We start from the raw sequence: 16,321 nt of genomic DNA, 5'->3' as shown, positions 1-16,321 counted from the left end.
ACGAGGAAGGTTATCCCACAAAGCCGAGGACTACCCACTGGCACAGTCACTACAGGGACAGTTAAGTCTGACACTGCAAACCAGTGCTGCGCATGGATCCAAATGAGGCCGGGGAAGTGGAGTCCCCTCTGGAAACCTTTTCCTGAGATGGGTACTTTCTGAAGAAAAGTAATGATCTGCACCTTTAGACATAGAGGTTTTGGAGGTATCAGCTGTACAGTCATTACACTGAATAGCAGTTACTGTGTATCCTGCTCTATTAGAAGGGAATGCAACTCCTCTTTGTTGTGCATTAATACTCATTAGTAGTAGATGAAAATGTACGTGTTATGAGCACTTTTCTTCCAATTAACACGTAACTTTAGCAAAGACTGCTTTGTTCAACTCACAGAAAAATGAACATGCAAAGCATGATAGCTCCCTTGGTTTTATATCGTATGGCTACTTTCTAAGACTTGCTTTCCAATAGCCATTTGTAATACATAACGAGCTAGAGTTTGTTAACTTTTTAGCAATTAATATGCTTTCAAAGTCACAGTTAGAAAACAGATTTATGGTAAATTCTTGAAGCTGATCTTTTATTTAAGTAGCAGCTATGCCAGGTGAGAAAAACACTGCAGAACAGCACACAATGTCTCTACATAAATACATACTTCTGCTGCAAGTTATTCTGGCTTTACTTTAACAGAAGTTAGGAATTAGAAAGTCTAATTTCTGGTGGTTTTGTGACTTTGATACGGTAAACACCATGAAGTAACACAGCACCAACACATTTTTTACCTTATAAGCTAAAGAGAAAAGATTAGCCAAACAGCACTAATAAGAAAAACTTGTTTAAGAACAAGTACATTTTGATTTTAAGAACTACTTCTGGTTAAATAGTATCACTGGACAGTTTTTACAGATCTTTTAATAAAGAGGAGAAGGCCTCAAAGTGTTTAATGTAGTAACAAAAAAAGAAAGGAAAGAGCTCTTCAAAAAGCTTAAACAATTTTACCTAATGGCAGGTATAGACTTTTTTTTTTTACAACTTTTTTGCTGAAGATAAAATAATTGCTGCATAATTCAAATCATTTATTTGCATAGTTAAATCTTTGGAAAAGATTTTCCAAGAACTACCAGACGGAAAGTATTTACCTTTCTCATTATTATAGCGCAGCGCTCCTTGTCTCTGCGGATTAGCAGCATTAACAATCTCATCCTTACGCCTCGCTTGTGTTACGTGGATGGCTTCCATGTGGTGTTCCAACGTCGCGGATATGTTACCGTGCACAGGGGCACCACGAAGCCTTTCCATTTTCCCTATCAAGGTGAGCACCTACCAGACACATCGAAAACACCAAAGTCGCTAACTATTTATAACTCTCTATCAAAATAAAACAAAGAAAAGAAGAGAAATGAAGCATTTAACCAGGTATTAGAGCTCACTAGACAATATCTCACGAAAACTTACCCTGGCCTGCTCTCGCAATTGGTCAACAATCAAGCGATCGACGCGGGATGGGTTAGCAGGCAGCCGAGACACAGGAGTGTTATTTGAGCTAGATACGCACTTTCCTGGGAAGTTTCTTGCGAGGTCAGCCTCAGTCTGAAGGGGAAATAAATACCCATTTTAACTGTCTGAAATTAGCACAAAATTACAACCAAGGTTTTCATTTAAGAGTTCTCAAATACATTCGAAGAGTATTTCCTATCTTTGTTTCTGACTGCATTCACAGCAAAATGCTCCCAAGTATCTGTCTAGATGTGCAGCAAGCTACAGAAAAAGAATACTTCTCTAATTCAGCTCTACCTTCGAATAAAGTTCTCTGGGCAGCTTTATTTTAACCAACCTTGGGCATAGGCTAAAGCAGAGATTTTCTTGTTCTGTATACCAGTTACTTAAACTCTCTCACCGCATCTATTGTTACGTATTATGATCCTATCAAAAGAAACAGATGGTCACAGGAGCACAAGTTGCATCTGAACTGCATCAGAATTAAACCAGATTTAACAATCTGGTATTGGCTCTGAAAGTCATCAACACAGCTGCCAGACTGTGTTGAGAAAGGAACTGGCCCAAATGCTATACAGCACAAGTAGTGACTAAGCACCACCAAACCTGTTTTTGGATAGGAGCTTCTGGTACCTGAAGTATAAAAAGAGCTACAACTAGCAGTGGATTCTCCGTCTTGGTCCTTCTTCAGCATGCAAGGGACTGAGGACAAAGATTAAGTACCATGCTGCTGTTCAGGGTAAGGTTAAGTCCATATTCAGACTGAAAGCGTGCTGAAGTCTCTTCCTTTTTGCTTTACTGGCATCCTTACTACTGGGTGTCTGCCTTCTAACTCAGAATCAGTAAGTACAGAGCTCAATCACTCCACTTACAGTCAACTCTTGAAGTCTGACATTCAGGAAAAAAAGTTGGAGAAGGTCATGAATTTACCTAACCCCATCAGGTATTCAAGAATGACAGCTAAGAAACAACTTTTAGTGTTAATCTATACATCAATTTAATACTGCAGGCAATTCCAAATGGACAATTAGTAATATTTTGTTGATGACAGATCCCTAGAAGAGGAAGATGTAGAGGAAGAACCAAGCTCGCTGTGCCAGACTTTAACACAAGTCCCACTGCGAGGAGTTTGTGCCTACCCTCTTCAGAAAGCATGCAGGCTGACAACATCAAAAGGGCGAGAACCTCAAGAGCAAACCCTTCTTACGGACCAAGGAAAGGTGAAATGCATATCCTAATGAGCTAAACAACACTGACACAGAGGCCTCGGCACTGTCACAGCATAGTTCAGACTGTCAGGAGCATGAGAGCAGTTTCTGACAGTTTTACTCCCTGCCAACCAGCATTCGTCCAAACAAGAGCCACAACCAGCAATTAATGCAGTCCAGGCACGTTCCTGTCAGGCAGCTGTGATGAAGTCATCCTCATTTGAGGAGTAAGTATTTTGGCTGTAGGGATGTGAACCATACTCCCACAGCTGACCTGCAGGACTGAGAAGAGTTTATGCTCATAAATAAAGCTATCTGCAGGTGTAGCTTTTACCACAAAAATCAAGGACTGAGGTTTGTAGCCTGAGTAGACCACTAGGATAAACGACCACTTAAAATGGACCAGATCAAACTTACTGATTAAATCCCTTGGATTATTAAGAACATCACTGAACAAGGATGAACAATCCTTCTTTAAGGATGAAAGCACAAAAATATGTTTTATGAGATGAAGACTGAAACAATCGTCCCAAATGACTTAATTGACCCCAATTCTGCATGAGCAGGCTTGGAATAGCTGTCTTTGTCACAACAGAAAGCAGAAGAGTTTCTGGAAACACTGTTCTCAGACCCAGGAGCAAGAATCAGCACCCGTTCTCACTTGCAGAGGATTCCTGGTAGACGACTGGATGGGTAGAAAAGAGTTAAGGGCATCAGTAAGCAAATATGACAAGCAGTTCTAGGTAGATCTCTAAAAACCTAGAAAGAAAGAAAGAAGTGCTCTCCAGTGAGCCAGCTGGGTCAGAAACCTGCCTCTTCTCCAAGGACCAGGAGACTTCCCTAACAGAGGCAGAAAGCAGGCACTCGGCGAATCCGCTGGGACTGTTGGATGAGCAACAACCCGGCTGCCAAGACCCGATGCAGATTTAGGAGATTCGACTCTTCCTGGGGAAGCAATTCCTGCTCCTTCGGAGCTCAGAGTTTTCATTCCTAAAAGTAAGACATTTATTAGGAGCACGGTCCCCTCGCAGACAATTTCTTAAAGAGAACCTGAGATAGGAGCGTGAACCTTTGGGAGAAGTCACATCCACACAAGACACTGCAGGTGTCTTCTACAGCTGTGCACGGGGTGCCCAGGATTATTTCCCTTCTTTTTTACTAAGCCAAAGATTTAAAAAAAAAAAAAAGGGGAGAAATAAGAAGGGAAAGACACCAGATGACTGTTAGTTTAATTAAATAAAAGACAACACAAGTTTCTCCCTAAGTGACTGCACTAGGGAAGAGTAGAGCCTGGGTTCTAAATATATCACTTAAAGATTTAGTTGGGGAGAAATGGGGTGGGACAAGAAAAGCAATCCCTGAACATAATATAAAAACTTACACCACGGAGGTGCATAAAACGCCAGTCTACAAGAATCGCCTGTGGTAGCGCTGACCCTGTTTGTCTCCACGTATGGTTAGTGGCTCCAAAATCATAATAAAGGCCTCCTGAATGAGTAACAAGGAGCTGGTGATCTTCTATCGACCATAAAAATGAGAACCAGCATCCAAGCCAAGGATAATTCAGTGCTTTGGCCAGTGACACTTCTGTTTGTTGTAGCAAATATTGCAGGTTAACGGAGAAAAACGTTGTGTCAGCGGCCCTGTCTGAGTGGAAAGGGAAGATGTTTCAGATGGCATCTGAAGTATTTAAAGCTAACAGCGTGACAACAGAACCCTCTGCTCCTCAGAAGTACCACCAGAGCCTCTGCTCTCTGTGGATTGTTTGATCCCACCACCAGCTTTGACAGAAAGCTACTTATTTATGGTTTTACCTTCTTTCTCTCTTTCTCCAGAGCTCTCCACTGCTCGTAACACTCCTCCAGGTGGGTATGAAGCTCATTAGCGGGTCCGCTGCGATTTCTTGGCGGTCTGTACTTGTTAAATGGCGTCGGAAAGGCAAAGTACGGTGCGGTTATTTCCCCACAAAACAGATCACTGATGAAGGGGTTCAAGTGGTTAAAATCGTCATAATGAAGAAGATCAACAAGTTCTGAGAATGGGAAGGGCGAAGGGGGAAAGTTGAAGTTATTTGCTGATGAAAACAGGTGGTGATTAAATGGAGGGAAGCCGGGATTTTGCTTAAAATCAGCCATTAATGGGAAGGAGGGGAGAAAAGAAGGACTGATGAGATCTGACATGCTACCACCGTTCTGCTCGTGCTTTTTTCGGAACACGTTGAACTGCGGGCGGTTTGGGGTTGCATATCCAAAATGGGGAACCCAGTTCCTTCTGCCTCTTCTATCATCTTTATTACCGTTTTCTTGCATTTGCTTTTTTTGAAATCTGTGGAATAGCTCGGGGTCTTCGCTCACAGCATTGGGCTGTGTTAACCAGTTGGATGAAAAACTCGTGGGGAATTTGCTGTGCTGCCACTCCTTACTGGTCAACGACTCGTGCTGCGAGCGTCCAAAGGGTTTCGTTTGCTTCTGGTTTTCTGAGATGAAATTAGAAAGTCCCAAATTATTAGAAACACCATTTGAAGGGTGTAACCTTCCATCCTTTCTTGAAGGGGGGACAGGGGAGAGCTGTGAGAAGTAGGAGTGTGTTACAGAGTGATGGGTGGGAGAACCACCAGACATGGCTGAAACCCCAGAAGCCGACTGGGGACTCGTTACCAGATGCTTTCCATACACAACATCTGACGCAGCTGTTGGACCTGCAGTTTTTCCATCCAGCCACATATGGTAGGGCGAGTAATTCCCATTTTGCATATTTTTGCCAGACAAATCATACTCCAAAGTTTTATGAGAGCACTCTTTAGGACTAGCATGGATCTTAGATTCATTGTTATTAAAAGCATCCCCCAAAGTAAAGCTCTGATGACCATTTTGCATGTGGGTTTCCTGTGGTTTTCTGTTTGTCACTCCAGGAAAGTTTTCTTTAGATGGTTGATTGAAAAAATACAGCGATGGATGAACAGATGACTGTGATTTATGAGCAGCTGTAAAGTTTTCATATCTTTTAGAAAACAAGTGGCTGTCCTGGGGTGCTTTATCCCAGGAGTCATCAGCAGGCTGATTGGAAAGATCAGGGGAATATTTAGTTTGTTCACGCGCATCATTATTCATAACGTTACCCCTTGTTCTTTCAATTTTCCAATAGTCTTTCTGAACAGTAGTGTCGTCTTTAAGTCTGTTGTTTCTAGAAGAAAAAGTATTAAAATTGGGACCAATTTTTTCACAGTCTCCATTTAACCTCGTGTGGTCATAACTGCGCAAGTGCTGATTGTAGTTGGCACTTTGAAACGAATACCCTTCTTGGTGAACTGAATTCTTATTCTGGAAAGAGGAATTGTCAGGATAACTGTTCTTCAGCATGTTATCAGGCTGAGTACAAGGGCCACATGGAGAAAGCCAAGACTCTAGGAGATGGAGATCTTCTAACTCTCTGTGCAACATCTCCACGTCACGCAACTTCTGCAGCTCTTCTTGGTAGTAGTTCTGTGTGCACATCAGGTTTGAAAAATCCTTATTTTCTACAGAGTGCTTAGATGAAAGCCCTGAGAATTCACCCTTGTTTCCAAGATCAGGTGCCCACATTGGCGGAAACAATCTTGAAAGAGAATTCCTGTAACAAAATTAAACAAAATTCCAGCAATAATTGAACACTTTTATACAGTGCAATAGTTCACATCTCAGGGTTGGTTTCCTGCCCCTAACACAGTGCCCCCAGTTACATTCTTGGCTAGTCACACACAGCTCTCCTACAAAATTTCAGGGCAGGGAAGTTCCTGCTGTAGTTCAATAAATGCTGTGAGATCTGACTGCCAACGTTGTTCTCTGTTTATGTATATATATATATATGTATATTTATATTCAACACCACAGATTTTATACTCAGTATTTTAGATTTGACTCTATTTAGTCAACTCTCTATTATTCTAAAATGAAATTTTTAGTTTCATCTCAAAGCATTTGGAGGAAAAAAAATTCATTTATAACAGCTTACTTCAACCACTTGTTAAAAAAAAAAAAGCTTTCACATTTCAAGGGCATTTATAAGACCCTTACATCTAAATTCTGTGAAAACATTCAAAACGTATATGGGTGATAAAAGAATGCAAAAGTGATATGCAACATAAAACAATTTTCAGAATAAACTTACCAATCTGTAACTGGTTCTGTCTTGTTTGGCTCCTCTAAAATGCTTGACACTAGCCCAAACATATCTGGGCCACTGCCAGAATAAGAAAGATTTACCTGTGCCCTGAAAAAAATAAAGTCTAAATAAGTGAGACTTTCTCCTAAACAAAGCATATAAAAGAAAAGGTAAAAATAATATTTTCACCTTTAATTTGCATTAGCAGCATCTCTCAAGTGTTTTGAATGTAATGTATTCTCAGCAGCAATATATAGAAATCTCTTCCTGCATTTGTGAATTCTATAGCTTATACCAAGTAGAAGGAATTTCCTTTATCATTTCCCAATTCCTAACTTTTTGCTTCACTGGAAATTTCTCTAGCTGTTACATGAAGAGACAGGAGTGCCAAAAGATCTTCCTCTTTCCAATCAACACAACTATTTCACAGAACACATTTCTTCAAATCTTGACTATTTCCTTCGTAGGGTAAACAATCATTCTCAAAATCTTGAGGGTTCTGATTTATTCTACTTTGATATTGAATATCTACTATTTTAATCACTTTTTAAATGTATTTTTTTTATTTATTTTAAGATCTATTGAACCATTTTGTAGTCCCATTTTAGAAAAAGACAGAATTTTGTTAAGTGTTTGTGATAACACCAAGTGTTCAATTATCCCTTCCCTTATACAAACCCAACTTAGGATGTTCTGTGACTCTAAATACAGAGAGATTGATACTAGAAATGCTAGCAGCACTGGTAGCAAGCGTTAAAAGCTACTGTCAGTCTGCACCGACCAACCCCCGAAATAAGGCAGTATTATATTGCCAGCATATGCTATTAGGAAAAAAAGAGTAGGAAGCCTAATATGAATTCACTGTTCATGCATTTCAAAAGTTGAAATAATTTAAACATTCCAATTTTAATTGTAGCATACAATAAAACCATAGTACCTACCCTAGTTTGTATACTACGAACTCATTCACTGCTCCTCACAATCCTCATATAACTCCTGATTTTACAGGAGTCATTATTTTTTGCCTGCCCCCCTGATTTATCACAACCAAAAAGCAGTTTTATTTACACTCTACTGACATGGAATATTTCAAGCCTTTGCCCAGCCTCATTCTCTGTCCCTTTAATAATTTCACTGCATTACTAAGACCAGATGGATCACAAGTGCCTGCAATACTCAAGACTCAGAGTGAATTTCTCCAGAGGAATAAAATTGTTTCTGGTTTTGCCTTTTTTCCTTGATAAGTTTCAAAACGACGTATGTGTCTTTCTGGCAAATGCTAAAGAATTATGGTGATCTTTTCAGAGATCTACCATGGAGGACTCCATAAAAAGTCCAAGGGAGGGCTGTAAAGATAAAATAGCTTTGGTCTGAAGGTCAAGAACCCAAGAGAAGTACAGATGAGGAAGCCCATTGTCATTTAAATGGAACTCAGTGATCCTCTCCTCCTTGAGCGCATTTTAAAGCTGTCTGTTTTAATTAGGGGGAAAACAAGGCTTTTAATCTCAGAAGAGAACATTAATCTTTTCCATCAAGAAAACAAAATTGTGTATTAAACTAGCTAATTTTAGCTGAAAGTTCACTTATTTATTCTTAATACATGGTTCCAGTTAATACACGATGCAAGCCAAAAAGGGCTTTGCATTCAGCCAGCATTCAAAATATATTTTTTAATGTATTATAAAAATCAAACCTGAGTGCATTAGTCAAGGGCACATGAAGACAGCAGGCTGCCACAAGAGCAGCGGTGCACGTATTTATGCTTTCAGTGGCAGATGGGTACCACTGACACCCACGTTCCATGACACTGCACCACCAGGCGGGATCGTTACGAGCCGCAGCACTGAGTGATGGGGCAAGGAAGGAGAAGGATTTTTTGGTTTGTTTTTTCTTAAAAAGGAGTTCTCACTTATGACAGTTTCCCATTTCATTCCCTAACAATGAAGTTATACTATTCTCACCAAACTTTTATGTTTTTTTTACATAGATACACGTACACAGACTCCCTCATCTTTTCTCGCAAGCTCTACATCAACTACTACACAGTAAGTTGAGTTTCTAATGAAGACAGAATCACAGAATGGCTTGGGTTGGACCTTCAAGGGACCTTAAAGACTGCCCAGTTCCCAACCTCCTGCCACAGGCAGGGATGCCATCCACTAGACCAGGCTGCCCAAAGCCCCATCCAGCCTGGCCTTAAACACCTCCAAGGACTGGGGCACCCACAGCTTCTCTGTGCAACCTGTGCCAGTGCCTCACCACCCTCTGAGTGAAGAATTTCCTCCTAACCTCTAATCTAAACCTCTCCTCTTCTAGTTTAAAACCATTCCCTTTTGTCCTAGCAGTAACTTCCGTGTAAAAAGTCGCTCTCCATCATTTTTCTAAGCCCCCTTCAAGTACTGAAAGGCCACAATGAGTAAGGTTATGCCATAACCTCTTCTTAAAACATTCCACAACCCCACTGGTGCTGCTCAGCAACAATTTCAGTGTTGCAGAACACCGCCAGAAGATCATGCCAAAAAGGTTCATACCGTTTTTTTGTGCAGTCTTGAAAAGAGGTTTTTGTGCTGATATCTTCTCCGCATGCTGACCAGTCGCTATATAGCCGGGAAGATTCTAACGGAGGTGGCGTGCTAGTAATTGCCCCTAGTAACGGGGAAAATATTTGAGTGTCCATTTTTTGTTTCTTGCTATTTACCTACATTGAAAAAGGAAAAATTGTTAACATAAGATGTTTATGTCAGTGAGCAGTAAGGGCAACAAAGTTAAACTTGTCTTTTATGTGATGAGCTAAATAATTTGTCAGGAAAATGAAACATAAGTGTTACAAAAGGATACTGTCTAAAACTTGTTCCTTTCCCTGCCTTAAAGTACCTGAAATGCGACAAGTTTACACACCTCCTAAAAATAAGAAAGTAAATAATAAAGATTACATACTATACAATAACAGGAAATCTCTACAGATTTCACATTGCTGGTTTTTGAGTGTCAAGTTCACAAGCTCAGAATCTTCTAGCCTACATGACTGGAAATGCACGTGTCACAGGCATACACATCCCTTCTGGGAAAACAGAGTACAGCAATTACCCCTGCTATATCCCCTGAGAACAGAGATATTCCTGCAGAGCGCCCCACGTAAGCAGGGAGGGAAATCTAAACTTCAGAGAAAAGTGGGGTTAAGTAAAGTAACCTCTCTTTGAGTACTGGTCCTGGAAAGACTCTTTCAGGTAGATGACTGACAGCTACTGTTCAAAGGGTGAAAAATGGGAGATGTAAGCAACACGAGGAACTGCACCTCCCAAGGCATCTAGACGAGGAGCTGCTACAGCAGAACCTGTGACAGATGAAGGTGGGAACAGAATACCAGAAACCCTTTGAATCAGAAGGGACCTTTGGGGTCACCCGGCCTAATTTCCTGTTCGTGGTAGATTTGATCAGGTAGGTTACTCACAAACTTGACGCTGGGTTTTGAGGTCCCGACATTTCTTCTCTGGGGAAGTTTTTCTAAATGCTGCCTGGAATTACTGCTAAGAATTCCAGAGAAGAGCCCGGACTACCTTACCTCTAACTTCCCATACGGTAGCTGCACACACCAGCAAGCTGCTCCTCCTCTTTTCTCCAGGCTGATCGCACTCAGCCCCTCCTTGGAGCTCAAGGAGGTCCCCACCCCACAACCATCCTGGGGGCCTCTGCAGGACTCGCTCCAGTCCCCCCCTTGTACGGGAAGCCCCAGAACAGAGGGATTACAGGAGCACTCGCCCTGCTGACCGTGCTCTTCCTAAAGCAACCCAGCACAGGGTCGCTGTCTCTCTGCTGCAGGGTCACACTGCTGACCAATGGCCCACTTGCCATCAGGCCCCCGATCCTTGTTGATCAATTTTTGCAAGTTCTGACTCTCAAAATAAAACCTCAAGCTTTCCTGAAAAAAAACATATATTGTGGTACTGAAATAGGTCCCTTCAGTTCTCCTAAGTAAAGCTAGCCAGTCAAGACAGGGTACCTACTCCTCTTCTGCAAGTGATGTTTGGGAGACTCAAACCAACAGCAACATAAGCAGCCAGCTGTAGCAGAAGCTGCAAGAGGTCACAGGAGGGAGGGAAGGGTGTGAGCCAAGGGAGAACATTTAGCAGCACCTTTTCCCCAACCGTTTCTAGAAGTATTTCTTAGCAAGCTGCGGTTCTTACGAGCAAAGAAAACACACCAACATATCAGCTTAAAAATCTATCGAGAGGATTTCCTATTTCAAGATGCATTTCATTCAAGATGCCACCTTTCAGTTTCTGTAACTCAACCCACCTTCCTGAAACAATCTCAGAATTTTGTGTTCTTGGTAAACGAATGGTCAGTAGGCAGACTGAGAAAAAATAACTTGCTGCATAAATGGAATTCCTTCGTTATGCTAATCTCTCACCTTCAGTCCCCCTGTGTACAACCTGTCAGCAGGAAGAATTCCAGAGGCACCGCAGCCAAAAGCTTCATCTGAGATCCTAGCATTTAGAAGCCACGCTGAACTCTGGCTACCTGGCTGCAGAGGATGGAGAGCAAGAGCTCTTAAGACTGAGGATAAAACACTTCTCCTCCATTGCAAATGCAGCTAGAGAAGGTACTAAGACAGATTTAACATTTTTTTTTTTTTTTTTTTTTTGGGGGGGGGGGAGCTTTCAAAAACGAAGGAAAAAAAGAAAAACATCTTTCATCAGCATGGTCAAACTAGCCTTGGATCACACAAAACAAACTGTTTGCTAAACCCTTTTTGAATAACTGTAGAGAAATCACCATGTACTTAAAATCCTGAAAAGGGTTAAAAACTGAACATGAAAGGAAGAAACGGTGCTGCGACGACGAGTTATTTAAAATCATTTAAACAGATCTACTAAAATCTCATTTTATGGCCCTAAGATTAAAAACTGCACTGTCACTAGAGTCACAGTTACATGGCCAAAACTGCCAACTCTGTGAGACTGGCACTTGCTATGGGAAATTCACTTCAGGGAAATTCACATTGCCTGAATATAGCTGTGTTTTAAGTGTCTCTAGAGCCACTGACAGGCTTTTCAAAAGTCATTTATATTGGATTTATCTTTTTATGTTATTTAGATATCAATCACTATCTCATGCCTTATCTGTTCAAGAGAGAAAATACGAAGTTATTTTCTTTCTTTACACAACTTTTTTCAATAGTAGACCAGTGAAATCTTGCTTACTACAACTCTTCAGCCAGAATTTGATTCAGTGAAAGCTGCCACAGCCTCAGGAGGCTCTCTTCCTAACTCTAAGTCTGAAAACACAGCATTACCTGCCAAAGCCTGCTCCTACCGGGAGCAGGACTGAACAGGCCTTTGACACTGCAGTGCACTTGCATGGAAAAAAGCTTAAACTGAGGGCTTATCAGTTGCTACAACCTTGTCTCACACACCCAAAAAAACCCCTATTAAATAACGGGTTATTTTAGAGGCAGTATCATCCTGTAGAGCGGACACTTTCTGTACTGTTCCATACACACACGGTACAGGACGTGATCCCTCTCCCAGAGACCCAGTGGCACGATGCTGCTCAGCTGAACCCTCACCCTGGCTGATGGGAAGGAGCACGGTACCCAATGGACCTGCTGCAAGTGGCTCCCAAATCGTGCCCAGGTATCATTTAGGAAAGCAGGAGCTCACCAGGGCCAGAACTTTTGGAACAATTTAGTGACATCAGCAAGCACATGCCACTGCCTGAGCTCTGGTCTTGTTTAGTCCGCTCAGAATCAAAGCGTGGAGATAAATCACGCTCCTTGGCTAAAGTATAAAATGCTTTTGCAGAGCTTAAAAATAGGACCTGTAACTATTGGATGTATCTTTTATTTTCAGAGCCATTAGTCACTGCTGATGGGAGTTGTGCAGGACAATGTGACCACAGCTCAGCAGAGGAGGTATTTCATGTACCCACACACAGCCCCATCGGTCTGCACTTCCAAAGCTCTGAAGTCTCATTCAGTCTGGTTCAACAAAACTCCAAACTAACTGGGAAATCTCACCTGGGCTTTGCATACAAACTAGTAGCGAGCTAGAGTAAAAAAAGGATAAAACAACGTGCTGCCTGCCAGTTTGTTTTATTTTCAACCTTCTTCACTGAGGTTCAGACAGTGATAACCTCCCTAACAGGCCTTGCAAAGAAAGGGCTGCCTGCAGAAGCACAGGTGTCTTTCATTCCAAATTTCAGCCTTAAGAGAATGTATTAAGTAAATCAATGAACAAAACGCTGTCTCCAACAAAACGAAATGGCAACTCCTGCAGTCAGGTTCTCACTTCATTCTTCCCACCCTGCAAAGCATGGGAAAACCTCTGCTCCCACTCAACTACCTCTCAAAACAACAACAAAAGACTTGTCCTATCTAAAACCTAGACAGAATATCTCAGGGGATTTTTCTTTCAAAGCATAACAAGACAGAGCTTCAGTTTGTTCCTGGAAAATGGAAGCGTGCATATGCTAAGCTCTCCCTCTGCAAACATAACTGGGCACACTGTTTTTTTTTTGAGACATCTAATACTGTTATTAAGTCACACTGTATCTTCAGATGCACAGAGGGCTTTTCACTTCCAGGAAGCTCAGCACGACTGGGGAGTAAGCAAACTTGAGCATTTACCAAAAACATTTGAGCTAAATCAGCAAAAAGTCCTTTTACAGCCAGGTATCCTAAAACTGCAGGACTGCCCCACTACACAGCACTGCTCGCAGATGCATTTTGTGACCAGCTGTCAAACTTTATCTGTGATGCCAGTAAGTGACAGCACCACAACAGCGTTACTGCTTCTATACTGAGTGTTTTCTTCTTTGATTTCTTGGCAGGATAAGCGTTTAGTGTTTATTTCTTGCTTTTCCTGGCAAGATAAACCGAACATATGAAAAAGCATTGTGGTTTTTGTTTGTTTGTGACTAAGAATCCTAATAACTCCTACCTACAGCACACAAACCAGTTAACCATTTGGGAGGCACTGCTAGTAACTCTCTGAAACAAACTAGTGAAAAAAATCAGAGTTCTATGAGTTGCCTTCTTGTGATACCTGGGAAACTAACCAGCAGGGATGCAAACAGGTGACAGGGATAAATAAAAACTATAAATGGGAAAGAAAATAGGTCAGGTATTCAGATCTCGTGATATTAGGGACAAAAGGACAATGATGGCAGGTTACTGGAGACTTCCTTCTAAATCTCAATTTCCTAACATCCAAAGGGCTTGTTAGGGATAAAGGGAATGCTCCTTCTCCGCAAAGCACTGGAAACTTTTCCTGAGAATAAGAGAGCTCTGACAGACTTGCTTCCTTTTATAGCTGGGTCAAAATCCTACAGAGAGCACAGCTCTGAGACGCTTGCTCAATACAGGGGTTCTGTAGCCCCATTACCATTAAGCACACTCAAGGGCTACTGGGGAAGTTTATGTTTGTTTGTTTTAAACACTGACATCTAAGTACGCTCATTTCTTACGGTCAAAGAATTTTTATCCAGAGTAGTTTCCAGTAATTGTTCTTCAGAAGACTTTGTGGTGAGTCTCACAAACGCCCTTGACAGGAGACACTCAAAGCCCAGCTGGATGAGGAACTGCTGACTGCCACGGACAGGGCATTAATCTCCTGCACTGACACAAACACTGAAATCTGCTCTGGCTGTAATGGAGCACTCTCTTCAGTTCCTGGGTTGGAGGAGTTTTATTTTTTGTACGCACTTATTCAATACACGTAGTTAGAAAAAAAACCAACATATTATAAAAGTATTTATTTCTGTTTCCCTAAGCAAACTTGCTCTTCGGACTCACCTGTGACTTGTAAGGACCAAGGGTGGCACTTGGCTTGACCATGTCCTTGGTAGCAGAATGCCAGTTCTCTTCTCCGACGCATGCAGCATTGCCAGGCAAGCAGAAATTTAGATTCTTGTGGACAGATTTAACCTATTTAAAAACAATTAAAAAGAAGAAGAACAATTACCAGGTCAGTGTATTTCTTGTTATGCACGAAACTCATTTCTAGCCGCCCCTCACTGCTCCTCCCACCATCTTGCCATGCCCACAGCTCCTCCGCTATCCCCTACATCTCAGATGCTGGCAGAACGATGACGATGTTCCTTTCTTGCTGAGGTCCCGCATGACAAAACAGTTCGGCAGCCAGGAGCTGCTGACCACGGGTCACACGGAGGCCCAGAAGGGACAAGCAAGCAGCGCCGTGCTGCACCTAGGCTCAGAAGGCAGAGGCACGCTGCCCAGCAAGCCACAGGCTGACCGACACATCACGCAGGTCCTTACCTACCAGGTAAGGACACGGGGTCCTGCTCACAAGCCCAGAACCCAACGGCCATCCCCAGCACACAGGACAAACCCCCTGGGACCGCCTGTGTAAGGGCTCCACTCCACCTTCCGTCAGTAGCAAAGGCCAGGCAGGTTCTCCCACCCACTGCTTCCCAAATCCAGGTGTGATAAGAGCACGTTCCCAGCAGCACTCCAATTAAAAACAGGCTGATCCTAAAGATCTTTGCTCTGCACGTGCATTTACACACGTTAAGAGTCTAACCTTCCGTGCTTCCCTTTTGGGAAGCAGATTGTCAAGCTGCCACCACTTACTGACACGCCTGCAGCTGTACGTGTGCCACTCCTCCAGCATCAGCCGCCCGTGTCACGGCACGCAGCAGAGCCCACATTTGAACTGAACACTGCTCAGGGTCTCATCTTTGTAAGGTCTCATCTTTGCTGACACAAAGCATTAACTGGTGGAAGCAACAAGTGGGGAAAGGGCTGCTTTTCGTCTCGATTTAGCTTGTTCTTTAGTGTGCAAGTCACATCTTAAGTTCTTAAAAATCAGCGCAGCACTTACTCTTCTAAATTTACTCTTCTAAAGAAAGCAGCTTATGTCCAGCTGCACGTACATCCACCTGTGGCTGACCTGCTGAACGGCAGAACTACAGATTTACCCAACCTGATGGCCATACCGAAACATGCTACAGCAATTAATTCAGCCCCCAGACAAGCTCCTGCTCTTCTCTCTTCCAAGGGCTGCTGGAAACAGGCAAAGAGCTGGATGAACTAGTTAACCCGTTCTTGGTAGTCAGCTTTTTTGGGATTCCTACAGCATTTACATCACCTTTTAGCAGAGAAACATGCTCAGACGGACGGCAAAGTCTGCAGCCAGTAGCAGAACAGTGCTGGGAAGCGTCCTGCAGGTACCTCGATGCTTCTAGGAAGCGCCGAGCTTGCAGCTCTAGCACCAAGTGGCCTTCAGTGCACGTTCGAGGCACTGACACCCTCTGAACTCCTGACAAAAAGCTCCGTGGCCCCTACAACCAGGGGGATCACCCCCCCCGTGCTTCAGCTAAGTTAGGGGGCTCAGCACTGAAGGGATTCAGGTGCACACGGCTGCTCCTGGTGCTGCCTTCCCTACACAGCTTCCTTTCAATAGAGATGATGAGCAGGATCTTTACACCACCAGTGATGATTTGTTCTGTCTGTACG

At 42.6% G+C, this 16,321-nt stretch overlaps 1 protein-coding gene across 6 annotated transcripts in view; it reads right to left on the bottom strand.

The window, feature by feature from the left end:
* Nucleotides 1-16,321, bottom strand: part of LOC106036844 (meiosis-specific coiled-coil domain-containing protein MEIOC-like) — a 36,229-nt gene that overhangs the window by 12,506 nt on the left and 7,402 nt on the right. For 4 of the 6 annotated variants that reach the window (XM_048062285.2, XM_066991368.1, XM_066991369.1 and 1 more), the window contains 6 exons: nt 14,639-14,770; nt 9,375-9,541; nt 6,850-6,951; nt 4,518-6,312; nt 1,454-1,588; nt 1,138-1,318 (listed from right to left, as the gene is read on the bottom strand). In XM_048062285.2, the coding sequence (XP_047918242.2) occupies nt 1,138-1,318; nt 1,454-1,588; nt 4,518-6,312; nt 6,850-6,951; nt 9,375-9,541; nt 14,639-14,680 (2,422 nt within the window). In that variant the 5' untranslated portion in view covers nt 14,681-14,770. Of the gene's footprint in view, nt 1-1,137; nt 1,367-1,453; nt 1,589-4,517; nt 6,313-6,849; nt 6,952-9,374; nt 9,542-14,638; nt 14,771-16,321 lie in introns of those variants that run through there. The other 2 variants (XM_048062287.2, XM_066991371.1) reach the window with 2 other exon arrangements.

The sequence above is a fragment of the Anser cygnoides genome, chromosome 2, assembly GCF_040182565.1.
Source record: "Anser cygnoides isolate HZ-2024a breed goose chromosome 2, Taihu_goose_T2T_genome, whole genome shotgun sequence".
Taxonomy (NCBI): Eukaryota; Metazoa; Chordata; class Aves; order Anseriformes; family Anatidae; genus Anser; species Anser cygnoides.
The sequence above is the reverse complement of the archived record's forward strand: the minus strand, read 5'-3'. Positions and strand labels throughout refer to the sequence as shown.